At 38.9% G+C, this 27001-nt stretch overlaps 1 protein-coding gene across 6 annotated transcripts in view; it reads left to right on the top strand.

Moving 5' to 3' along the window:
- Positions 1 to 955: 955 nt before the first annotated feature.
- The window catches only part of MPPE1 (metallophosphoesterase 1), a 28169-nt gene continuing 2123 nt past the window's right edge, over positions 956 to 27001 (top strand). Inside the window, exons 1-13 of one of the 6 annotated variants that reach the window (XM_078153525.1) lie at positions 956 to 1089; positions 7480 to 7783; positions 8796 to 8872; positions 11535 to 11589; positions 13474 to 13531; positions 16948 to 17339; positions 19073 to 19181; positions 20787 to 20890; positions 21712 to 21786; positions 24872 to 24980; positions 25137 to 25208; positions 25307 to 25429; positions 25998 to 26138. In XM_078153525.1, coding sequence (XP_078009651.1) covers positions 17059 to 17339; positions 19073 to 19181; positions 20787 to 20890; positions 21712 to 21786; positions 24872 to 24980; positions 25137 to 25208; positions 25307 to 25429; positions 25998 to 26138 — 1014 coding nt within the window. In that variant the 5' untranslated portion in view covers positions 956 to 1089; positions 7480 to 7783; positions 8796 to 8872; ... (1 more) ...; positions 13474 to 13531; positions 16948 to 17058. The other 5 variants (XM_078153526.1, XM_078153528.1, XM_020985556.2 and 2 more) reach the window with 5 other exon arrangements.

The following is a 27001-nucleotide window of genomic DNA, read 5'->3' as shown; positions in this document are numbered from 1 at the left end:
ATCTGTTGCCTGATTATAATAGTTTATCCTTACACAGAGATTTATATTCACCATATCATTCAATCCTCACAATAGCTCTTTCAAGTAAGTAGTATTAGCATTATAATTTCTATTTTATATATGGGGAAAGGAGACTCAAGAATTTAGAAGCCTGACCAAAGCCACCCCCAAAGTGATTGCCAGAATCGTCAATTCAAGTCACCTCAAATAAATATTTACCAGTCGTTGTTCAGTCATGTCTGACACTTTTCGATCCCATTTTGGATTTTCTTGTCAAAAATTCGGGAGTGGTTTGCCATTTAAGCCTTCTCCAGCTCATTTTACAGATGAGAAAACAGAGACAAACAGGATTAAGTGACTTGCCCAGGGTTACATAGCTAATAAGTGTCTGAGGCCAGATTTGAACTCAGGAAGACTAGTCTTCCTGACTTCAGGCTTGGAACTCTTAGAAAATTAAACTCGATGTATGTCTTAGTGGACTGCTTGCTTTCTAAGTACTTCATTTAAAAACAAACTAAGAGAGGATTGTTTGAAACACTGCAGAGAGCAATACTGATAGCAACTAAGTCTGGGTGCAAAGCACCTTATGGCGAATTATCTAAGACTGTACCTTTAAAAATCTGAAAAGCTGTTTGTAATAGGCATATTGATATAAAGAAACGGAAGAAAAGTTCATCGTCAATAATTACATTGTGGGAGCAGGGATAAAAAAAGACACTGGATTTGAAGTCTGAAGGTTTCAGTTCTACCTGCGTGACCTTGGGCAAGTCTCTCCTCATCTGTGGGCCTTCATTTTCTCTTCTGTGAAATGAAAGGGTTGTATTATTTTACATGACCTCTAAATTCTCTTGAATGATAAAATCCAGGATTCCAGGGAAGGAGCGGTAGAGGGAGGGGCTAGTAGGGAAAAAGGAGGAGGCTGAGGTCCCCGCCCCCTGCTGACTCCTCCCCTTTCCCTACCTGGGAGAGTTTCTGGCTTCTCCATCTCCATGGCAACGATGTGGCGACTAACGGAAGCCCACTACCCTGAGTGCCTCATGCTTAGACTGCTGGCCTCTCTGTTCATCCTCTGCGCTCCTTAGTCCTGGGGTAAGTGGAGAATGGGCCGAGCAACCCTTGACGTCCGGCATTTTGGACTGACAGTGTCCCGCATTCGCCCTGCCCCCTCTTGGCGCGCTAAGGTTGGGGATGGAGGGGCAGAAGGTCTCAGTCGCTGAGCTCCAGAAGGGTGGAGAGCGCGCGCCCCCAGCCCAAACTGCCCCTTCCTCACCACTCCCTACAGTCCCTCCCTCCCCCTCAGCGGCTGAGAGCTCAAGGCTTTTGTGCCCAGCACCTGTTCAGTAGAGCCCCAAGCAAGCTCAACCTCCCCACCCCTTCTCCATTTTTCAGCCTCCTCCCTTCCCCGCCTCTCTTCCCTTTTTCTCCCTCCCCTCAATTCTGCTGCTTTTGTGCAACTGCTGCAGTCACCTCCTTCCCAGCTGCAGCTCTTCCTGCTGTCTCTTTACAGCTAAGTGGGGGAGCAGTTCTGATCATCAGTTTGTTTTTGGCAGTTTATTCAAGAAACGTTCCTTTATAGCATCATAGATTTCGAGCTCTAAGGGACACCAGAGGTCATCTAGTTCAACTCCCTCATTTTACAGATTAGAAAACTGAAGTTCTATTAACAGAAGTTATAACTTGCTCAAAGTCGCACAGGTAGTAGGTGGTAGAGCCTGTCATTAAATCCAGGTTCCCTGACTCCAAAGATACTCTCTTCTTTGGGTAAGATTTTATGTCAGGTCTGGGATACACAAATGAAAAATGACATATCTCTGCCCTTAAAGAGCTTTCACCCTAGAGACTACTCAGCGTGGAGTAAAGGTCATGTGCATTGATAAATCAGCCAATAAGCATTAATTAGTTGATTTCTACACATCAGGCACTATGCTAAGTGCAAAGCATACAAAGAAAAGCAAAAACAAGCCCTGTTCTTAAGGAGCTCATTAGGCTATTGCTGCAGACCAAATACATAACTAGATCTATATCACTAATATATGGGATACAGTTTATATATATACATGTATATATATGTACACACACATACACATATGTATTTGTATATGTATATATGTATATATACATATATAACGAGATATATGTGATACAGTGATATATAGATATATATGTAGCTATATATACATATCTAACTAGATATGTACATTTATCTAATAAATAACTAGCTATATAACAAGACATATACATTGCAAAAGGAAGACAATGGGGGTAGCCCTTGCGGAGGGAGAAGGGATGGGAAAGTCTTGCTGTAGAAGATGAGATTTGAGCTGAGTCTTGAGGGAAGTGAAGGAAGCTAGATGGTGAAGGTGAAGAGACATTATAGGCATGGGGACAGTGAGAGAAAAGGCACAGACTCAGGAGACAGAGTATCTGTCCCTTGTTTGGAACAGCTCACACTGATAACTATAACATAGGGTGAGCAGTGATGGGGCAATGGAAAAAAAATCAGGCTAAGCTTTAGGAATGTCTGAAGAAGCAGAGAACATAGTGATATAATGAGAAAAGGCCTAGATTTGGCATGGGGGGGCAGATTTGTATCATAGTTCTCTCACTTACTAACTAGATAATGGGTAAGCAGATAGAGCATTGGACTTGGCATCAGGAAGTACTGAGTTCAAATCCTACAATGCACACTTATTAGCTGTGTGATCCTGGGCAAGTCAATCAACTGTTTTGTTCCTCAGTTTCCTCATCTGTAAAATGGGGATAACAATAGCATCCAGCTCCCAGGATTGTTGTGAGGATCAAATGAAATGATGTTTGTAAAGCACTTTGCAAATCTCAAAGTGCTATATAAATGCTAGCTGCTGGGCTGTTGCCAGTTGTCCTGACCTATGTCTTGCCACTGGACTCTGATGACTGCAGGAGAGAGTGGGGCTGATGACTTTGCACAGCTCTGCCTCACTTAAATCCAACTCACTTGCAAGTCAAGGCATCACCCTCCTGATATCATTGGTCCTCTTCGAGAATGAAGGAGAAACAACAACAAATGCTATTATTATTATTGTTGTTATTGTGAAATGGGCAAGCCACTTAACCTGTGTATATAACCCTGTGCCTCAGTTTCCTCATCTGTAAAAGTAGAGGGTTAGACTAGATGGTATCTATGGTCCACGATCCTGGCATTACAATTCTATAATCCTATGCATTTTCATCTGGGAAGGGGAGTTATTGTTGTTGTTTGTCCTTCATTCTGGAAGAGTATCATGACATCAGGGAGTGACGCCATGACATGCAAGTGAATCAGATTTAAGTGAGGAAGGGCTGTGCAAAGTCACCAACCTCACTGTCACCCAGAGTCATCTGGGTCCAGCATCGAGATACAGATCAGGATGACTGGAAATGGCCTCAGATGCAGCAGGAGAGCTTGGCCTTTTTAAGCTAAGGTCTTTAACAGGTCTCAGTTTGACTTAGGGAAGATTTAAAGAAAGAAGTAGTGCCTAAATTGATCCCTTGAAAGAAGGAAAGGATTCTGAAAGAGATGAGGAGAGTGCATATCCTAGGGGTGTGTGTCTGTGTGTGTGTGGGGATGGGGGTGGTGGCATTGCATGTGCAATTGCAGAGAGGTGGGAGATGTCTTCTTGTAGCCGAGGAATAGCTGGTGGTTAGCTTTGCTGTAACACAGACTATGAAGGAGAGTAATGTGAAATAAGAGCAAGTAGGTTGGAGCTACATTTTGGAAAGCCTTAAACATCATAAGGGATTCACTGAAGGGTTCTGACCAGGAGAGTGACCTGGGCCTTAGGGAAGTTTAATTTGGTAACTGTGTGATGAATGCAGTGCAGAGGGAAAAGAAAAGAGAGCAGGGAGACAGACCATTTCTCAACCTATTACAGTCCAGGTAAGCAGTGACCAGGGCCTAACCCCTTGTTGTAGCCATGTAAGCGGAGATAAGGAAAATTTATAGAATTACATACAAGAAAACTGACAAGATGTGGCAACTGGATAGGTACTGACAGAAGGCTCATTTCCTTCCCATTATAGGGATTCTGCCATTTTAAGTAGATGGAGTGATGTAAGTTTATCTTGAACATCTAATGCCACCATAAGTAGTGGTTGTTTACAGTGACTTGAGACTAACGGGTAGGATTTAATCAGACATAGACAACTAAGAATGGTAGTGGTGTAGCACAATCTACCAACTTCTGCTTAAAAAAATTATTACTTTAATGGATTCAGGATCTCGGTAATATGGGTATTTCCTACAACATTGAAGATTTCAAACTTCCAACCCCTGTGCAACTCCCGTATATGACCTCTTATAAAGTTCTGAGAGGTGAGCCACCTTATATACAGGGGAGGGGGTCTTTTAGTTCTTTTGGTGTTGTGTGGATGCCAGGGTAGCATTTGGGTTCTCTGTTTGTTATTCCTTCTCACATCTGGTTTGCATGTTTTAAACACATAAGCTGTTCAGCTTATTTATACCCACTGTTTATATTTCTGTATTGCCCTTTGGATGACCTCCAATTTTGATTTCTTGAAGTTTGTGGTATTCCATGATTTGCAGCCATTTAGTTCTACCACACAACTCTTGGTATAGAAAGTAGAGATATTGGCTTTTATTTCAGGGATAAGCTTGGGGCCACTGACAAGGCTCTGCAATTTCTCTAATGAAATCCAGCCTGCTATCTTCCTCCTTTTTAAGTCTGGGCCCAGTTCATTATCTATCCCAGTGTCTGTCCAGCGGATATGTACCAATGGCTTGACTTGATGTGCAGAATCTATCATTTGCATATCATAGAATATCAGTGGGGAACCTGTGGCCTTGAGGCCACATGTAGTGCCCTAGATCCTCATGTTCAGCCCTTTGAATCCAAACTTCACACAACAGAACATTTGTTACAGACAGGAAAAAAGTACCTCTAAGGGTTGACATTTATTGATATCTTCTTGATTGCCTTTTTTGATGGTAATAAAATCTGAGGAACAGTGAGAGAGGAATGGTCTTTGGGTCAAGAAGACCTGGATTCAAGACCTGCCTTTGATACATATTTGCTGTGTGGCCCTGGATAAAACACTTGCAGCTCTGAATCTGTGGAAGGAGTGTCCATATTGGGAATTCCCCATGTGGATGAAATCACAGTTGTAGACTATACTCTGTTCCACCCAGTAACTCACAAAAAAGTGTTTTTCCAATCATTAATATCTTTCCTACTAATTGCCATCTTGATAATCAGTCCATCAACATTAGCAAAATTATGTGGTCAATGGCACAGATCTCTTTATACACTTAGTTTGGTCCAGCTGCTCTACCTTTCTTGGTTTTTCTTAACTACCATCTCTTCCTCTTGTAGCACATCAGGGAAAGTGATGTTCAAGTCCAAATGTGATTTACTCCATTGCCATTGATGGACAACATAGTTTGTTGCTGAAATTTTGAGAGATCCTCTCCATTTTGTTGTCATTCTTTTTGTTTCCTCCTTAAATGCTCTGAGGATGATCTGATTTAATTGGGTATCATGCCAAGCTCCCTTCTAGTTCATCTTCAAATCTTTAATGCCCAAACATGTAGAACATTGACTCATGCATTCATTCAACAAATATTTATTTAGCTTCTACTACAAGTAAGAGGTCCTGAAGCTCAGGAAGCAGAGGCAGTACAGAGCCTATACCATCAAAAAGCTCAGGGAGCTAGAAGAAGTAGTGAGCTTGTACTCAAGAGAATTCACATCCATCAGATATTTAAATCCCATAATTCACAAGTGATCCCATCACTGGGTGCCAATGGCACTTCAGGGGAGTTAGAGATTAGGAGCAGAGTGGGTTCTCTTCTGGGGATGCATCATCTCTGCCATCTTGGGATGAAGGTATGGAACAGGCACCCAGTGTAACTTCAGTTGCACCTGGAGGAGGAACTGATCACCAGGCATTGACAACTCCTTGGTGGAAATTTGTAGTTAAAGTGAAGTTTTGCCCAATAGTGCTCCATAGAAGGAGACCCCCAGGATATTGCCCTGAAGGGAAGATAAAGAGTCTAAGGAGATCCCAGGACACTAGGAGACCATTTCTGGGGAATCTGTTGATGGAAGAGAGCTTGTGGCCTCCCTCCTCAAATCTAGGTAAACAGGTAACACAGACAGATAAGAGCACTTTGGACCAAACCTTGGCAGACCTTGCCTTTTATTTATTTTTTTATTTTTAGGCAATTGGGGTTAAGTGACTTGCCTAGTGTCAAGTGTTTAGTCTGAGGTCGGATTTGAACTCAGGTCCTCCTGAGTCCAAGGCTGTCGCTCTATCCACTGAGCCACCTAGCTGCCTCCAGCCCTTGCCTTTTAAAGACCCAACTCATTTTAATTTTTGTATGGCCCATCTAGGAAAGGAAACACTACTATACTACTTCTAAATAAGTAAACTTCAGTGACACTGGATTCCTTGCAGTTACTTGTACAAGACACTCTATCTCCTGATGGGTAATTTTCACTGACTGTTCCCCATACCTGGAATTATCTCAGTCTTCATCTCTGCCTCCTGGCTCTCTTCAAATCCTGGCTAAAATCCCACCGTCTACAAGAAGACTTTCCTGATCGCCTTTAATTCTACAGAGTCTTCCCTCTGTTATTTTTAATTTATCATGCATATAGCTTATTTGTGCATAGTTCTTAGAGTGTAAGCTCCATGAGGGCAGGGCTTGTCTTTGCCTTTCTTTGTATCCCCAGAGCTTATTGTGGTGCCAGTACATAGTAGGCACTTAATATTGACTATTTTTGAAAGTAAATTTCTCACCATCACTTACAGCCTTTTTCATATTCTTTCTCTTTAACATGAAATTGTGTATCAAAATCATGCACATTGAGAATCTAAATGTTATTGCAAAAGTTGCATATATCTAACAGGGATGATGGTATGGAGATGTTTGAGTAAAGAGGAATACTGCTACTTTTTCCCTCCTTCCCTCCCCCTTTTCCCTTTCTCTCTCTTACCTCAACTCTCTCCTTTCCTCATTCCCTTCTTTCTGTCTCTCCTTCCCTTCCTCTCCTTCCTTCTTTTTCCTTCTTTCCATCCCTCCCTCTCACTTTCTCCCCTTTACCACTCTCCTTGCCTCCCCCCCATTGGGTACACACACACACACACACACACACACACACACACACACACACAAAATCCCTCTGTTCCTTACCCTCACTCCCTTAGCCACTGCCTTCTATTCCCAGTCCCCAGCTTCTTTAATCTGCTTCCAAAGAGAAAAATAGGAAGGAGGAGTGCCCAAGGCCACAGCCTCAGGGGGAAATTATTTCAAATCTCTATTTACCAAATCTACTATCAGAACGTTGTTGCCTCAAGTTGTATCTAGGTTTCTTTTTGTCCCAGTCACATAATCCGCTCCCCTCCTAGTTTTCAGGAGCTATGATACAATGTATCTGAGCCATCAGTAAGCAATAACATTGAGTGGAAAGAGAATTTCCTTTTTTTCTGCTTGTATTCCAGGCTGTTCTTCCTTGTGCTCTACTGCTAATACTCCTCTCATCAAAGAAATACATATGCATTGAGTATCTTAGAGAAATCGGCTTCTTTTGAGAAGAAATGGCCAATTAAAAAACATGTGAACAGACTTAAAAAAAAAAGAATAAGGTGAAGACTCAGTGGGAGTGCCAGAATCAAGAGGCCAGAAGGCAGGAGTTTCACCACTGTTGTTGACTAACAGACCCAGTTATTGCTACAATCTTTTTCTTTGGTGTTTTGCCATTCTATTTCCTGAAAATTTGTTCTCATTCAGTTTGAGGCCATAGCAGTAAGTATCAGACTCTCCTCTCGCATCCTTCCCTCCTTGCACATGGGACTGCTCTCCCTCTCCTTCAGGTCAAGAAGAGAAGGTGACTGTCTTTCTCAGGAACAGGTTCTAATGATCTATCCTTGGATCAGAAAACACTTAGGATTTCTGTTCTATCCTTTACGCACCAACCTTAACTCTTCTGTAGCTCCTTTGGTGAAGGGGATACATATAAATAGAATTTTTAGAAATTGAACTTTATTTCCCCTTGATTTAACTATACTGCTAGGCATTCTTGTAGTCTTTATGATGTTGCAGGGGGTCCTTATCCTAATTTCCACTCAAACTGTCAGGTCAGGGTCTCAGACCACAGATGGCAATATTTTCCTTTTACAGGCTAGGGGTACTCCTGAGCGTTTAGGGCGTCTTTCTTCTAATGCCATTGGTTTGAACCAATGGGATTGCCATATTGGACCACAGATTTGGAGGCTACCTAATCCAATCTTTTACAGATGAAGAAACTGATACCTGTGAGGTTAAATATCTTGCTTCCGAGTCACAGGGGTAACAAATGACAGAGGCAGGTTTTGAATCCACTTCCCCTGACCCCAAATGTCATTTTGACGCCGAGCAGAAATCTCCTCGGCTCCCTCGTCTGCCATGGACTTGGCAGAGGCACCCATATATGGATTGCAACCTGCATCATTTTAGGGAACATCCCTATGGATGAAATCACAGATCAATTTGGGTATTTTGGGAACTTGACCTCGATCAGCTTGTTTAAAATTTGGCGAAATTCCCGAAGAAACTCCCTATGTTATCTTCGTGTGGTTTTTCAACACAATTCTACATTAGCACTAAATTTTTAAGGGGAAAATATGACAAATAATTATGCTACAAACAAATCATATTGTGCTACTTCAGTCCCTAGCTTGTAAATGGAAAGACAGCGACCTTTGTCTTCTATATAATCCCTGGCTTGTAAATTTAATGACAGAGACCTTTGTCTTCTATATCTTTCTGTGTCCTGCAGTCTATAGCTCATACCACGCTTGTTAAACGCCTGTTAAATGAGAGGACGAATGAATCCTGTGCTGCGGCCAAGCACTTGTAAGTTGATTAACTAGCAGTTTTCTCGGTAGTGAGCAAAAGATGCCGTCCCTGGCTGCGATACACCCCAAAGGGCTTGCTTCTTAGTTTCAGCTGCAGACCCACCAGTACAGTTCTGTGGGCCAGCCTTCGCCGCGGACGGCCAGGAGACACTCGCCAATCAGAGTCCTGCAAGCCCGCCCGGACCCTCTGCAGAAAACAAAGCGACCAGTCAGCACCGACCTTAGCTTCAACCCTGCCAATGAAATGAAGAGTTGTACGGAAGTCCGGAGATGAGCAGGCTTCCACTTCATAAGTAGATTTGTAATTGATTATTTGGTTGTTGCTTTTCTGCATCGTCATCCGGAAATTCACTACTTGGTCTGCACTGAGCAAACCCAGCACTGAGCCTCCCCCAGGACGGAGCCGTCTAGTTCCTGCTCACCAGCTGCTCGTCCCGGAGCCACATGGCCGCCAACCTTCCTTCTGGGTCTTGTAGGGGGTTTCTCTTAATCTTCAAGTTGACCTTGCTTTTTGCTTTTTCCTTCTGACTTTATGTTGCGTTTGCCTTTTATAATATTAAGGAATCTTAAGAATATCTCTGCCCCTTCTCCTACCCAATTCCCCCCTCTCCCAGAACCTCGTCTCTCGGAGGGGCATTGTTAGGGACTAAGGAAGGGGGCGGGGGGAATTCGAAACAATCTTCTAAGCATGCAAAAAAAAAAAGACTCGAAGAGTAGAGGAACATAAAAGAAAGTGTAGACTCATTTTCTTGAACTTCTTTTAATATAACAGGGAAACCAAGTACATTTCTCATGGTTGCTTTTTAAAAATTCAATCTTGCCCAGGTCTCAAATGAATTTCTTTCTTTACAGATGTTTTGGTGCCAATAGCTTTTTTTTTTAAATACAAACCAGAAAATCCAGCAAACAAAACCACACAGACTTATTTACCAGAATTTGTCTTCTTGCCAAATTTGAGGAAAAAAAATAATGGTCGTGTTAAAATGGGAGATTGAACCTGTAATTTCATTGCTATTGGGACTCTTGGAGGAGGGAATTTCCTCTACCCATGTTGGTCAGCACCTTCTCTGCTTCTTTAAGTAAGACCTGCCCAGAGTCAGATAACCAGCATGAATCTGACACAGGTCTTAAATCCTGATTTTTCAGACTCCAAGGCTAGGTATCTTTCTAGTGCCCAAGTCTGCCTCTGTTAAGGAGTGATATTAAAGTATCTTGCCCTTTAAGTTATATATCCATAATTTGTGTTTTTTTCTGCTTAAACTTGCCTCTATATCCTTAATTTTGTTGTACAGCTGCTGTCTATGCTAAGGTATTTCTTTACATTCTCTTGTCTGTGTTTAATTTACTTATTTGTATATTGGGAGAAAAGCGTTTAGGAAAGACTGGCTGAAAATCAAATCAAAGGCTTGTTAGAATACATTTAGTCATTCAAAAATCTATCTAAAATCCAAAATTTAAGGTTTTGTTAGAATGAAGTTCTAACCTGTGATATGTAACAGAAAACGGAGTAAATCTAGGTCAGATAGTTTTGTGTTACAGTGTTAAAATTGTCTTGGTTCATAGAGCCCTGTATAGCAAGACCTAGTCGTGACTGTGCTAGTGTTATTCTGGTAGTGAAGTATAAAAATCAAATGTTAGTTGCTAGTTAGTTGTTAGTAAAAGAAAGGCAAACAAGTTTAGATCTAAACTTTTTGTGTGTGCAAAAATCTTAGAAGAGTTTGATGTATAAATAATTGCAAGCTTATCTGCTATTTTGTGTTTCCTCTGTTCTGGTAGATTAAAGAGGTGTCAGAAAACAGGTAGATTAGAGGGAAAAGAGCCAAAATTTTGCTGTGGTTGCCCTAGTCTTCTTCTTCTTCTTTTTGTGGGAATGAGGGAAGAGATAGAAGTATAGAATCTAAAATGATAATTTTCTATTTTTAATTTTGAAATATTGTTGGCAAGTTGCGATTTTATTTTTAGTTATTAATATTAACCTCTCATCCTAAACTAATGAATTTAGTAAGTTCAAAAATATTTTTAAAAATAAGAACAGTTCATCTGGAGTCCACTGAGGACTTTCAACTTCAAGGTTTATTTCAATAATTTTCATTAGTAAGTTAAATTTTGTGTTTTCTTTTTCCTTCAGACTTTATGTTGCGTTTACCTTTTATAATATTAAGGAATCTTAATTTGTGTTTTATTAATTTTGCTCTCACTATCTAGACACAGCAAAAAAACAAAAACAAAGGAAATTCTGGAAAACCAAGAGTGATTTAAAAATTTGTCATTCATTTATAGGGGGCAGTGTGTGTGTGTGTGTGTTTGTACACATACACATATACATACATACATACATACATATATATATACATACATAAAACATATAGGCACCTATACCATATTCTGACTTACCTACTAATTTTCCAATCTAATGAGCTAGGATGGATAAATACTATTTTCTCTTGGTAAGATAAAGCATTTATTATTACTTATTTTAAACAAACAGTTTATATTTGGGGATGGGGTGTGAAATGGGTAGATGGTCATATTTGCCCCCAGATGTAGGTAATAAAAGTAACTGACAAATGAAGTTTGCAAATCACTAACAGTATTTCATTTTCTCCTCAGAGCAATTCTGTGATATAGATACTACAAGTATTATTATCTCTATTTTACAGATGAGGAAACTAAGGCTGAGAGAAGTTAAGTCACTTGTCCAGGGTCTCACAGCTAGTAAGTGTTTGAAGCAAGATTCAAACCCATGTCTTTGTAGCTCCAGGTCCAGTACCATATTGTTATAAACTGAACATAAGTAAGGTTGAAACTTATGTCACTTGGCATAGTGAAGAGTGGGCATTTCATTATTTTTCCTTCTATTAGCCTGTAAAGCTAACAGTGGTAGAGGGTAATAGCTTCAGTTAAGCTCAGTAGTTGTGGATCATCAATCTTTGGCCTTTTAATCTGAAGAATATACAATTTGACCTGAATCAGGGATGTCAGGAAAAGGTGATGTAAGAACCAAATTTAATGAGGCTGATGCAATATTAGGCTAGATTAAGGGAGGCAGTGTGACTGGAATGAGGGAGGTGGTAGAACAAGTTTTGGGAGCTTATGTTTTAGGAAGGACCTAGATAAGTTGACTTGCATTCAGAGGAGGGTGACCAAGTTGGTGAAGGGACGGGAGTGAGTTCTTGAAAGAACAGGAGGTATTTAGCCTTGAGAAAAGATTGAGGGTGACCTGAGAGCTCACTTAAAGGATTTAGGGCTTCTCATGAAGAAGAGAGAGGGCACTTGTTCTAGCTGGCCCAGAGAGTAGATTGAGGAGCAAGGGGTGGAAATTGTAGATACAGATTTAGGCTAAATATAAGGGGAAATGTTCAATTAGGGATGCTTAAAAGTAGAGTCCACCACCTCTGGGAGGTAATTGATTTCCCTATCACTGATGGTCTTCAAGCAGAACCCAAATGGTCATTTCCTGGAATGTTATAAAGGGGATTTCTGGATTTCTATTCATGTACAAAGGGGACCTAAGAACCTATTGAGTCCCTTCAGACTCAGATTTTAGGATTCTGAGCAGTTTTAGATATGAGAGGACACAAAGAGTGACACCTGGGGAATGGTGCACATGGGAGACTAAGAAATCTATCAGTAATGGCAACAAATTCCAGGGTGTCTAAAATTTAGTAGCTGTTATTTTCTTATGCCATCAGGACATTTTACCCAGTTTCAAGAGGTCATAGGCTTCCTTTTTACTGTCATTTAGTTGGACCTGATATGTCAGTAAACCCATAGGTTTATTATCTCTGCTTGTTGTTCCCTTTGTGTGTGTGTGTGTGTGTGTGTGTGTGTGTGTGTGTGTGTGTGTGTGTGCAGTTGGGGTTAAGTGACTTGCCTAGAGTCACTTAGCTAGTGAGTATTATGTATCTGAGGCCAGATTTGAACTCAGATCCTCCTTACTCCAGGGCCGGTACTCTATCCACTGTGCCACCTAGCTGCCCCCTGTCTGCTTGTTGTTCCTAAGAGTAGACTACCAAGATAGTTATTAAGATGACTGTGGTAATGGGCTATGTAAATACATGGATATGTTTATGAAATAATTTTCCATGAAACATATATGAAGAGAATTTGGAATACTGTAAAAGTCCAGAGAGAATTTAGTGTTCATTAGGTGTTTTGTGTGAAGTTGCTTAATGTCAGATAAGGCTGCAATCAAAAAAACTGTGGTATTTCTTTGTATCCTGTTCAGAGAGGAAAGTGTATAGGTGACATGACTATACTATTCCATAATGAATTTGTTTTGGTGGATTCCTGTAGACTCTGTGGCTCAAAATGAGGCAGCAGTTTGCTCCTCAATGTTTGGTTAGCATTTTACTCTGGAAAGAAAGTAATTTAGAATTTGAACCAATCACTAGTCACGAAGTAGGAGTGACATTGTTTCTTTATATATTGGTTTGATAGTGATGAATAGTGTTACAGGGTGGGAATATACCATGAAGCCAAGACTTTCTCAGTTTCATTCTTGCCTGGGAGGACAAGGAATAACAGATGGTCCACTATCCCATTCTTATCTAAAGTTCTCTAAGAAGAACTAATTTCCACTTTTTCCTCTTTTTGCAGAGGGAATACCAAGCATCCTATGGACCACAACAATGAAGAAAATATAGAAGTTGCTAAGGTGATAAAGCATGAATGTGTTTTGCACTTGGAATGATGATTATAGATTAGTAGGGGGAAGGTGGCAAGGAGTTGGATAAATGCTATCAAATGCAAATTGTGCTCAGTCTTTCAGGGAAATGTGTTAGATTTGGTTCTCAGAAGCTGCTTAAGGAAATGGAATTGGCAGGTATTATCTGGAAACTGAGGTTGAGAGAGGTTAAGTTGGATTAGTTTTTTTTTTAAAAGTCATGTTAATCCCAGAAAACTATTTCATGTAATGACAGGGCTTTTCTGAGGTTCATTTATGCCAGTCATGAATGTAAAAAACTTTTTTGGGTAAATTTCACCGCTTAACCAGTGGCAGTTCTATACTGTATAAGCAGTGTTTTTCTTCTGTTGTCTTAAAAAATGCACATATTTCAATGTCAAAAGTCTGTTCTTGATATTTACTTTGTGATAAATGTGGTTGTATATGTTACAGTTGAAGGTTCAAAGCCTCTGGGGGAACCTATGGAGAGTGACGTTTAAAAATCTTGCTAGGGAGGATCAAAGACAGCTCCAAAAAGCTCACGATGGAAAGTGCTGTCCACATCCAAAGAAAGCACTTTGGAGTCTGAATGCAGATGGAAGCATACTATTTGCTCTCCTTTTCTTTTGTTATTTTGTTTTGTTTCTTCTTTCTCATGGTTCATCTCAAGTTCTAATTCTTCTTTACATCATGACTAATGTGGAAAATATATTGAATATGAATGCATAAGTAAAACGTATATCAGATTGCATGCTGTCTTGGGGAGGGGGGAGGAGAAGGAGAGGAAGAAAATTCAAAATTTAAAATCTTATGGAAGTGAATGTTGAAAATAAAAAAATAATAAATTAAAAAAATAAAAAAAATCTTGCTAAGGCTACTTTATCTAGCTTCTTCTGAAGCCTCATTCTCCCCCCTCCTCCTTAAAATTTTTTATTGTTGCTTTTTATTTTTATACTGTATTTATTTCCCTTAATTGACATGTCATTCTCTACACCCCATTGACCTGAAAAATTTTTTATATCAAAGGAAAAAAGCAGAATATTTAAGCACAACCAACTAAAAATATATCGTTATCTGACAGCAATACTTCCTTCTACCTCTGAAGCCCCTTCAACTGTCTCATATGTGATTTGTTTTGATAGAACCCAGAAGTTTGTGGGAATGGCCATCCAGACACTTAACAGTGGTACTACTCATAGGTTTTGTGCCTAGGACAGTGTTAGACCAGAAACTGAAGTCTGTGTGTGTGTATGTGTGTGTAAGTAAAATTTATCTCCACTTTTTGGTTCATTTGAGTCTTGTGGTAGATATAGCTGGACACTGTGTCCCATCTCATTCCTATACTTCAATTTAGAGTAGTACCCAGAGAGACTGGCTTACTTTCAGCTTACTCCCCTCCTCAGTTATGTTTCTGGCACTCAGTAGTAGTGGTTTCTGAATCTGAGGTGTGTTTGGGGGGAGGGTAATGTCAAAGGGAGGGCTGGCTGACCTGGGGTAGATTCAGTGCCCAAGTTGCTTTACTTATTTGTGACTCAGTTTCCTCATATTTAAAATGAGGGGAGAGTACTAGATGATTTCTCCCTTCTAATTCCAATTCTATAATCTTATGATCTGATGATCACAATCAGGTCTTTGAAGACATTTCCCCCAAAGGTAGTGAAGATGTATGTTTTGCTGTCTCTCTGATGACCTTTTGAAAGACTAGAGGTTCTAAAGTTATAAGGGCTGAGATACTAGCCACATAGGCCAAATAGCACCAGAAGTGTCAGACTCTTTATTCCTTGCAAAGCAGAAGGTTCTAGGGATTTCTATTTTTTTATCCTGTTCTTTTCAGAATTTCAAGTAGTTTCCAGGCCTTCTGGGGGAAAGTTGAAAATCAAAAGATTCTCAATGGAGAAGTAGGGAAAAAAAAGGAAATTTGTTCTTAAGGAACACTTTCATTAAACTGTGTGTAGTTTAATGACCCATCCTTTTCTGTGCCTAGTGTTCTTGTATTGAACAGTCAGAGCATTCTTACTTCTGGTTATTTGGATTCATGCTAAAATTTGGTTATAGGGGTAGAAGACAATAGAAAAACTGTTTTTCTTGGCCTTGATTTATAAGTAAAAAGAAACTTCTATCAGTTATTGATTATATTTGTCAAGAGGTAATGTTACTTTTATGTTATAGACACAGCCCAGGATTAGAGAAAGACCATAGGATGATCTGGATGCTATGTTAGAAGGATGTGATGGACCACCGGAAGTCTTAGCCAAGTTCTGCCAGATGATCTGGTGTTTGTTTTGTTTGTATCACCAAAGATATTGTGTAATTTCTGGCTATGAGTCTAGGGATGTTGTTTTATTCCAGATGACACATGGGCATCTTACAGGCGCAGTTAAAACCTAATTTATTATTTCATTCTCTGGGAAAGAAAGTTAAATGTATCATTATAATGAAGGTGCTGAAGATTGCCAAAGAGTCATGCCAGAACATCTACAGAAGCGTCTTCTGGCTCTATCCCCCTTTGACTCTTCACCGTCTCCTGTGCCCCATCTGGGGGACATGGTATATGTATTAAAGCTCATTAGTTATATGGCACTAGAAAGAAGATCCCTGTTTACATGTAGCATATGTTTCCACCTTTTCAGAGACACTTCTCGTTTGGGGCAGTTGGGCCACTGGAACTTTATAGCTTGTGACTTTCCATAAAATAATTATAGCTACACCAATGATAATGTTAGGCTGTAGTATTCAACCTTCATTTTAATTGATATATCATCTTGTATGCAGAAAGGCCAAAATTACTACAGACCATGAAAGCCTTTGGAGGAAAAGGAATCATGAAATGGTTTTAAGGAAGAACCTAAGTTAATGGTTTAAGATAAGTGGTAAAGGTAATACTTAGGGTAAAGCCTGTGTTGGATGCTATGAAACTGAGCATTATGAAGTCCTGCCCACTTTAAGTGGTTCTAAGAATTTTTCATTGCAGGCAGAGGTATTTTTCTTCAGTCTTCTGTCATGATTAGCTTGGTATGACATTTGTGGTTATTGTCCACATTTTCAAGTTTATAATAGGAACAGTTTTCAGTCCTCCTATGAGAGCCATCTCTGGGGTACTTGAATATATACACAAAGAGTTGCATAGATAGAAGCAGAAAACTAGTTATCCTTGCTAGTAATCTGGCATCATAGTAAAGTAAAAAACAGGGTAATGATTGTTAATATTTTATTTTTCTGTTCATTAGCCCATTTTCAGGTAGAGTTTATAACTAAATCCTGGATTAGCGCTCTAGGGAGGGGCAAGGGAAGTAAATTGGAACAATCTAATTACACTTCTACCCTTCCCATCAAGAATATTGCACTTAATTAAGTAAAAGAAAACATGTATTACTGGGTCTAAAATTCCTTTCTTCTGATTCTTTCAGGTGTTCTATTCAAATCTGCATACTATATCTCAGTGAGGATACTTTTCGTAAGGAAAATTCTAAATGGATTTGGACCTTTGTCACTGAGGCATATTCCTTTGGACAGAAGAAATGACTAAACATAGATCACTATCTAGAACTCTGAATTTTCTTCGCTTTAAGAGGAAGAGCTGGTTCTTTTTGAAATTTGGATTTCTTGTCTTTGCTCTGATTGTGTTTTGTGAATATATAATTTATTATTTAGTGATCTTTCAATGTCACTGGCCAGAAGTGAAAACTATAGCTTCTGAAAGCAAACAACAGACTCCTGAACCTGTGCTGAAGGTTATGTTTTTAGCTGATACCCACTTGCTTGGGGAAATAAATGGACATTGGTTGGACAAATTACGACGGTAGGAACAAAAATTCAGAAACCCTTTTGAAATTCTATAGTTTTAAGGATGTAGCACTGCTAAGTGTCATCATCCCTCTCAACAATCTGGTCAAACATCTCTGGCTTTAGGGAACTCCTCAGCCTTACTTCCAAAAGCTAGACATTAGGGATTAAAGATACATCCTTGCCAGTCCACAAATACACTAATTATTCCACTGGGTTCAAGTTTCTGGTGAGTTGACTGGCAGAGAAACAAGCAGACCCATTCCTGAGGGTCCTCCATCGTGATCTATCTGTTTCCTTGTATCCTGAGTATGCTTGCATTTTGCTCTCAGTCGAGTAAAAGATGGATCTGAAGAGAGCTGCTGCTGGAAGTCTGCAAATTCACATTAGGAACAGGACTGGAGGAAGTTTCTCAGACACATTTCCCTGTTAATACTTTTTCTGGGGGATAGTGGTGTGAGGGGATGAGGTTTAGAAGGAGGCCTCAACTTTAATGCAGCAGATATGGCTTTTTCCCTTTCAATTATCTGTACTTTTTGCCAGAACCAGATCTGCTAGTCCTGTACTACATGGAGACTACTGCCTTTTTCTTCTATTTTATCCTGGATCTTTCCTTCTGTATTCTCCAACTTTGTAGTTGATACCTCTTGTTGGGTGGAGAGTATATTTGGGGAAAGGGAAGATGAGAGATAAGAGAAAGAAGAGGTGATGGAAGTGGAAAGTCCCCAAAATGGAGTGTGTTAGGGTAGGGCCAGAGAGTGAGTCACACTTTGTTTCTTTTTGGACAATGTAATTTTACTTTCTGCTTTACTAATTACCAACCCCTCTCCCCCCAATATTTCTTGGAAGTCTTTCTTTTGCTGATGCTGCTTCTCTGTTCTTTTTTCCTCGGGTGTGGAAGACCTGGAGCCAAGAAATACTAAAAAACCACTAGCTTTGAGAGGCACCGCGACTGACGTAACAATGCATGGTTGGCTGTGGGTGGTAGCTAGGAAGAGCAATGAGATGTCTGTGCTGGGATTTAAAGGGCCCAAGTGCCCTGTCCAAAAGAATTTATTTTGCTGGCATACCAAGGGATCTGAATTTGCACCTTATTGTTGCAAAACAGGTTAGGCATATAAGAACACTCCTTAGAATTAGGGGATCTTAGGGAGACTACAGAGGAGTTTAAGAGATGTGAAAAATAATATTGGCCAAGTTCTTTGAGAGACAGTGAAGCCTTATACCCCGAGTGCTTTTTTATGTATCTGACATCTATAGGATTTGGTTTCTTGCTAATTTCTTTCTTCTACCATCTTCTGACTATTTTTGTCCAGTTAGATCAAAGGAAGGCCTCTTCAATGAGAACAGATTTTGATAGAGACTAGGTGCTGACGATCTAAAATAGGCATTCTCTGAAGCTGAATTAACTTCCATCAGATGACTAGAGTACTATTCAGTACGTTTTGCTTCAGTGGACAGTGTGGTATGTGAACACTGCAGAGAGGTCAGGACTTGAGGTGAAGAGGTTGTGGCAGTTAAGAACTTCTTATGGTGCTTTTCATTCTTGCCCTAGTTCTGATAAGATGCATCAGATTCTTGGCCGTTTTCCCTCTTCATCCTTCTGAAGTTGGAAGGAGTTGATGGGGAGGGTAGAGGTGTAATTAGATTGTTCCAATTTGCTTCCCTTGCCCCTTCCTAGAGCTTTAATCCAGAATTTAGTTATAAATTCTACCTGAAAATGGGTTAATGATCTTTCCCTTCTCAAAGGGAGTGGCAAATGGAAAGGGCCTTTCAAACAGCCCTATGGTTCCTACAGCCAGAGATTGCCTTCATTCTGGGGGATGTCTTTGATGAAGGGAAATGGAGTTCCCCTGAGGTAAGACATACAGCTCTACTTTTTGTTGTTAAATAACATGAAATGGGAAAGGATATCTTGAAGATTCTTAGGACTTGGATTTTATGTTAATCTGCTTGGGTGGGACTGGTTGGTCCTATATCAACCCTACTGGTTGTTAAATTTGGGGTGTATGAGTTACCTGCACTTTACATAGTTTCTGTGTAATGTATACCTATAAACCTCAGGAGACAGAGTTCCTCAAGATAAATGTCACTACCACTATGATGGGGCTGTCAGTGCATGTGGTGAAATGTACATTATCTTCCAGACTATTTTACGTAACCAATTAATCAAATAAACTGCACTTATAAAAGTAGCTTCCCTAGTCTTATCTCCTGTTAATCTTTTATTTTTCCACATCAGAAGGAAAAAATGGAAGATTTGGGGTTCCTTTAATCACTCCATAGGATCCTTCCCCCAAGAAAAATCTACAGCAGGACCAGAGTAACTTAGAGTTTTTCACATACTGGGTCTGACTGTTCTCACACTGGGCACGAGAATATTTTGCTAACAACTTTTTGCAATAAATGTTAAAATGATATTTGCACGTTGATTAAAGAGAAGCATTGTGCACCAATGGTCCCACTTTCACCTCACCTATACCCTTCACCAAGTAAATTTTACAAGTGCTCTGATGTTTTTGGGTGAGCAGCAAGGAGCTGACCAGTAGCTTATTGTAATGTGTTGGAAGAACTTTCAAATTCACCTTGTGCCCCTTTAATTCTCCCTAAGCAATTTAACTACAGTTTAGAAGGCTCAGTTATAAAAGGAGGTAAGGGATGTATGCTGATGCACATAAAGCTGCTGCCTTCCTAGCTTCAGGGAATTCTTACAAAACATACTTTGACAAAGTGAGTTTAAAAAAAACAACAGTTAAGAATCACCTCATTTGAAAATCATCACAAGAATCAACTTTATTTTCCTATAGTGGGTCACCTTCAAATGAGGTTACCAGTCCGCTTGGCAGTATATCATTTTTTACTAAGAAATTTGTCCAGATTAATTTTTTGCTTAGACTTAGAAAAAAAAACACTTCTCTATACACTTTTCAAAACTCCTGCATGATTAAGTATTCAGATTTAGTATTAAGATGGTCTTGAAATGATTTTCATTTGCTCCTCAATCTTCAACCACCATTTCACTTCTGACTTCTCTTGGTTCTCCTTTCCACAACTACACACAAAAGGAATTCTGATGCTTTATGGAAAAAGATGTTCTGCTTATTCTGGCCCAGTCATGGAGGGAGAAATCACTGAGCATCTTCCAAGAGCTTGTTCTTAACAAGGCATTTACAACATTAATATTTTATGAGATACCTTTCAGAATCAAACCCTTTTTTGGGGGGCAGGGGAACTGCTGGTTAAAATTTTAAAAAATGCTACAAAGGGACACCTTTTCATTAATAATCAGTGACTGACTAAATAAGCTGTTAATCAAGAATGTTAGAAAGAAGTACATTAGAAAAAGTCAATATCTGGGGTTCTGAGTTTTAAACTAGACTGCTTTGGGACAGAATTGTCCTCTCATAGCAGGATCATATTTCTTAACCTAAATGCAAATCAGTGGGTCTTTTTACTCCATCAGGCTTGGGCTGCTGATGTGGAAAGGTTCCGGAGAGTATTTCAACATCCACCTCACACACAACTCATAGTGGTTGCTGGCAACCATGATATTGGCTTTCATTATGAGTAAGTACTCATGGTACTGGTGTGCCAAGACAGGCAGGAAATTTGAGAGAGTAATGTGTAACTATTGTGTAAAAAGTCTCAATTGTGCTACACACAAAATGTTAGACTTTTTTTTAAAGGAAGAAATAAAGAGGTTACGCATTCTGGTTAATATTATTTCACATGTACATTTAATAGCAATGCAATTTTCCCTGGGATGCAGTGAAATAATTTAGATGAAAATTCCTTGAAAAGTACAAGATAGAGGCCTTGTGATGCTGTGATTCTTACTGTACAGTCCTGGTCAGACTATATCTGCAGTATTGTGTTGAGGGAAGGATGACCATGATAGTGTTAAAGACCCGAAGACCACACCACATGAGGAATGCATGACAGAAATGAGAATGTTTACTCTGGAGAAGAGAGGATTTAGGGAGAACAAGTACAACTCAAGTACTACAGAAGATAGATTAGACTTTTTTTTTGCTTGACCACAAAAGACAGAGCTAGAAATATTGTTGCAAACATATTTCTTCTGTTCCATGCAATTTTTTTTTGTTTCAAATAAGTACAACTGTTAAGAAATAGAATAGTTGACTTGGATGTCTTCAAAGGGAGGCTGGCTTGATGTCCACTTGCTAGAGATGTTGTATTGGGGATTTCTTCTAAGATATGGAATGAGGATTGGGCTACAGAGCCTCTGAGGTCCTTTCTGCCTCCAAAATCCTATAGAAATGAAATCTATCAGAGTTTCCTATAGCATTGAGCTTTTACAATGTTTTATAATGTTTATGGCTCCTGATAAAAAGTACCTTTTTTCTCCCCTAAAAAACTGAATACAGGATGAACACTTATAAACTACAACGATTTAAGAAGGTTTTTGATTTTGGGGAACTTTTTTCTATTAAAGGGATTAAGTAAGTATTATGCTACAAATACTTATTAAGTTCTTTATTTTCTATAAACTCAATTTTCCTTGTAAGACTTGGTATACTTAGTCCCTAGCACAATATGGCTAATTGAGGGCTTAGTAAATGTTGCTGGATACTGGGTCAGATCTGTGAGTAATCCAGCCCAATTTTGTCTCTGGTAGTGGTGGGAAGGATCATGACTCTGGAGGAACTATATACTTATGTACAGTGACATTTCCTCTATTTGTTTGTAATTTATCTCCTTATTTCAAGATATATTTCACTAGGTCTAGTATTCTGGGACTTGGTGACCAACTCTTTATGCCCTTGATGACTTTATACATTTGGATCACGTTCCCTTTTAGAAGCAGCTAGGTGGTGCAGAAAGAATTTTCAGATTCAGGAAGACCTGAATTGAAATCCCATCTTAAACACTTAATTGGCTGTGTGATCCTGTGCAAATTACTTGATCTCTGTCTTAGTTTCCTCATCCATAAAATGGGGATAATAACATCCACCTTGCAGGATTTTTGTGAGGATTAAATGTGATAACATAAAGTGCTTTGTAAACCTTAAAGGACTGTATGTATGCTGTTATTATCATTAATAATAACAATGATAATTCATATCCACATATAGTGATTTCTCTTCTCCTTGATAGTTTTATTGTACTTTTCTTGACCTTTCTGAGTTCTATTATTTTTTTTGAGGTGCACTGAATGAAAGTGCATGTAGTATTCTAAATGTAGATATGACATAGTTTTCCACAATTGTAATAAAGAGTTTTCTATTTTAATATATCCCTTCATTATGCCCAGAAATTTGTTAGGTTTTTATTTTACTGTATTTTTGCTGGGATAGCACACTGGGGCCTGAAACTACGGAATAGTCGACAGTGACCCCCAGGTCCTTTTTCTTAGGTGAAATAGACATTTATAACCCATCATTTATTAATTACCATTTGGGTTATTCCTCTCCCCTCTGCCCCCAATGACTTTGTGAGGCTTCTTATTAAATAGTCATCATTTTTCAAATACTGTCAGGGTATAAGCCAGTTCTTTACTACCAACATGTGGACTTTCTGTTTGTTGTTCTTCAGTTGTTTTTCAGTTGTGTCCAGCTTTTTGTTAACCCTTTGGGGGTTTTATTGGCAAAGTTACAAGAGTAGTTTCCCATTCCTTCTACAGCTCATTTTACAGGTGAGGAAACTGAGGCAAATAGGGTTAAGTGACTTGCCAAGGGTCACACAGCTAGTATGTGTCTGAGAGCACATTTGAACTCAGATCTTCATGACTTCAGGCCTGAGCCATCTAGAGTCTGTGCAAAGTAGTTTTAATTTTAGGCTTTTTCCTCCTCACTGTCCAGTGTGCATCTAGGCTTTCTCTCACTGCTCAGTTGATGTATGATTAGGGAACTCAGGCTAATTTTAACATTAGCCTAAGAAAAATCCTAATTAGGAAGGCAAATCTGTTATAAAACTGTATATGTCTAATTCATTTTTAAATTATCCATTGTTTCACTAGTCTTCTATGTTAGTATGCAAAGTTGAACATGGATTGTATTTTACCTCAGATAATATCTTAAGATAGTAAAATAAATTCCTAGATGTCTGAATTCTAATAATGATCAGAAGCATATGAAAGAGATTAATTTTATTCAGTATCAACAATCTACTTGTTATGGTAGCTGACAAAAAGTCACTTCTTTCCTTCATTGTTTAGGTCAAAACAAGAACTCCATATCATGACTGCTATAGCTACTTTGTCCACTCTTGAGAATAGACCTTCATTTGTTCTGAGGAGAAAGCATGTAATAATATAAGGGTCAAACTCCATTATAGTAAACTTCTAGGAATTATTACAAATCTTTTATATTGGGATTTCATTGTATTTATAAGTGAGATAATTCAGTCACTTGCTGGGGCTTAAAAATCTTTCCAATGGGAAGATTTTGATTCATAATGCTATCCTTAATGGTGCTTAATGTGTAACTGTGGGTGGACATGTTGTATTCCCAATAAAATATAAGCTCCTTGAGGTCAGGGACTGGGTGTTTTTTATATTTGAATTCTCAGTGTCTAGCAGAGTGTCCAGCACATAGCAAGGCCTTAATAAATGCTTGTTGATATCATAGATCCAGGGCATTGTAAGCTCAAAGAGAATATTTTGAAGTAATTGATAGTTCCTTTGTTGAGCAGCCATTAAAATATGAACCGAATTTTGTTTTATTTTGTTTTTTTTTGCTTTATTAATTTCTTATTATATTTTATTGATATTTATACTCAATTATCCAGCTGGGGTTTGATCTTCCATTTCTTCTGTCTTTTGAATTTTAATGCTTCCTGGAAGGCATTCTTTTTCAAACTGGCAAATAAAGGAAAGAAAAGGTTAAAAAAAAACCCCAAAACATTTTCTTTTCTTTTTTTTTTTGGCTTTTAGGCAATTGGGGTTAAGTGACTTGCCCAAGGTTGCACAGCTAGTAAGTGTCAAGTGTTGGGTCTGAGGTCAGATTTGAACTCAGGTCCTCCTGACTTCAGGGCTGGTGCTCTATCCACGGCGCCACCTAGCGGCCCCCCCCCCAAACATTTTCAAAAGGCTGTGTATTGTGGAAAGTATACTGAGTGGAGAGTCAGAGGACCTGGGTACAAATGTTGTCCCTGATGCTTCCTGCTTTTGTGACCTTGGGCAAGTTACTTTATCTTCCTGGGCCTCAGTTTCTTCAGTTGTAAAATGAGAGTTTGACCTAGATGGTCTCTGACATCCCTTCTAGCTCCAAATCTCTTATCTAGTACTATACAACAAAGTATATGTGATACTAACAGGGAAAGAAAAGAAACCATTTTGCCCTGGCAGGAATCAACATCATTCCTAATTAACCTTTTTCTCAGTGAAAGAACATTACTCATCCTTTTGCTAGCATAAGTAATCCTCTTTTCTGCCCTAATAAAACATCCTTCACATTTATTATACTAACTTTTTTGAGTCCTGTGTTTGCTATTTCTTTGTGAAATTCTGTGAGTGGTGGGTTTATTAAAAAAGTAGTAGAATTTTGGGGGGAAATGAAAATATTGTTTTCTTCTTAACCATTTCAGTTTTGTGATGGTGAATAGTGTGGCAATGGAGGGAGATGGCTGCACTATTTGCTCTTCAATGGAAGCCCAACTCATTAAACTATCTCACCTACTGAATTGCTCCAGACAGGTAAGGATCAATGATAATAACATAGTAATCCTATGTATCCCACCTCATTGATATAGCTTTTTCTCTATGCTAAACATAGTAGACTTGTTCTTCTTAACCACAACACTGCCTGGCCACTAGCATGATTATTATTATTGCTATTTTTTTAACCATTAGGAGAAGTACCATTCCAGCCCAAAGTGTAGTGGTATTCAACAGCTTTCAGCATCAGCTCCTATCCTTCTCCAGGTAAGAAGAATGGGATAGCCTGGCATTTCTTTCTTTGTGTGTTATCAACTGTGAAAAGGTTCCTTGAGCTCAGATCTGGCTCTTTAATTTTTGGACAGCATTATCCTCTATACCGGAGAAGTGATGCTGACTGCACTGGGGAAGATTCTGCTCCTCCAGAGAAAAAGAACCTCTTATTTGAAGAGAGATATGATGTACTTTCTAAAGAGGCTTCCCAAAAGGTTTGATAACTTACTCTAGTGGTATTCAGCATCACACAAACTTTGTTATGTTTCTTTCTTTTCTTTTTTTTTTAACAAGCACTTTATCTTCTTAATATTAAGTAGATTTTAATGGAGGACAGCTCTTTTTGCAGACTGAAAGATAGACTTCTGGCAATTTGTCAAAGTTTTAGTTCATCACAGTAACCCATCTTTTCTATAACAGAACTGATTAAATTGATATAGTATTAATATTAAATCATACATATTACTCAATCTTCTTATAAAGCCTTTGCAGTACTTAAGCTTCTTTTAGCATATCTGAAAAGAATTTTCTGAGAATGAATATGTTTTTGTCCCCAGAAATATGTGACCAGGGCCAGAGGCCTAGATTTTCTCTAATGGACACTAAAGAATATGATGCATGTATGAAATCTTTTCCTATGAAATAAAGACTTATTTAATTTAATGGCATTTTATAGCAAAATTCCATAGTGCCATTGAATTAAAATTGAAACTATCCCATCCTGAGGTTTGCCTTATCTATATTCTGAACACTAGGTAATGTTTTGTTTTCTCTTTAATATAGCTTCTGTGGTGGTTTCAACCTCGCTTGATTCTGAGTGGTCATACTCACAGTGCCTGTGAAGTGCTACATGATGGAAAAATCCCTGAAATCAGTGTTCCATCTTTCAGTTGGAGAAACAGAAACAACCCTAGTTTCATTATGGTAAAGTTAAAGTTTATTTTTTTGTCTAATAGCTTTCATAAATATTTAAATAAACATGGGTAATCAACTATTTAACTGTTGCTACCTGTAAAAAATATACAAAAACCATGAATTCCCCCAGCACACTTAATTTAGTACACTGCACCCACTTTATAAGCTTATCTCTGGGAGCCAAACCAGCTGACATCATTCAGAGGGTAACTTCAGTTAAGTTGAATTTGTTTTTATGTGGGGAGTGAGTAGAGGGAGTCTATAGCAAAGTGGAGTGATCATCTTTTGAAGAGGGTACAGTGTAATTTTTTTTTTAAAAGATGCATTGAGAACAGCAGAAAGACTATTTTGCCTAGTTGATTTCATCCACTGGAAAAAAGGATAATTTCTTCATCACTTACTCCTGGCCATCTCATCCACTTGCTTTCCAAACTGGTGCATTTGCCACTGCTGAGGATGTGAAGGGCCGTCGCTTTTCCATGTTGACATGTATGCCACTGCCCAGGGCTTAACATTAATGGCCACCTGAAATTGAGCTTCTCTTGTCAAGGTTGTGTTCCAGCAGCCAGTTCCAATGCACAATATACATCGTTTTTAATATTTGCACTTAATAGTGAGATGGGGAATGTCCTGTTTCCAAGTTCAAAGTACACAAACTTAAAAAAAAAGGTGTTTGTTGTTTAGCAAAAATGCCTACAAGGAAAATTTCTTTGATTACCCCAGAACATGTAATTCTAAGTAAACAGATTTATTTTAGTGTCTTGTGGCATGATAAAACAAAACCTCCTTACTCACTCTTTCAGTGATGCTCTTTGGTCTCAGCTCTCTAGTCCAAGTTTTCCATGTACCTCTCTGAATTCCTGGTGTGCCCT

The sequence above is a fragment of the Phascolarctos cinereus genome, unplaced genomic scaffold (genome assembly GCF_003287225.1).
Source record: "Phascolarctos cinereus isolate Bilbo 61053 unplaced genomic scaffold, phaCin_HiC Scaffold_4;HRSCAF=312, whole genome shotgun sequence".
Lineage (NCBI taxonomy): Eukaryota > Metazoa > Chordata > Mammalia > Diprotodontia > Phascolarctidae > Phascolarctos > Phascolarctos cinereus.
Note: the sequence above shows the minus strand (reverse complement) of the source record. Positions and strands in the feature narration are given on the sequence as shown.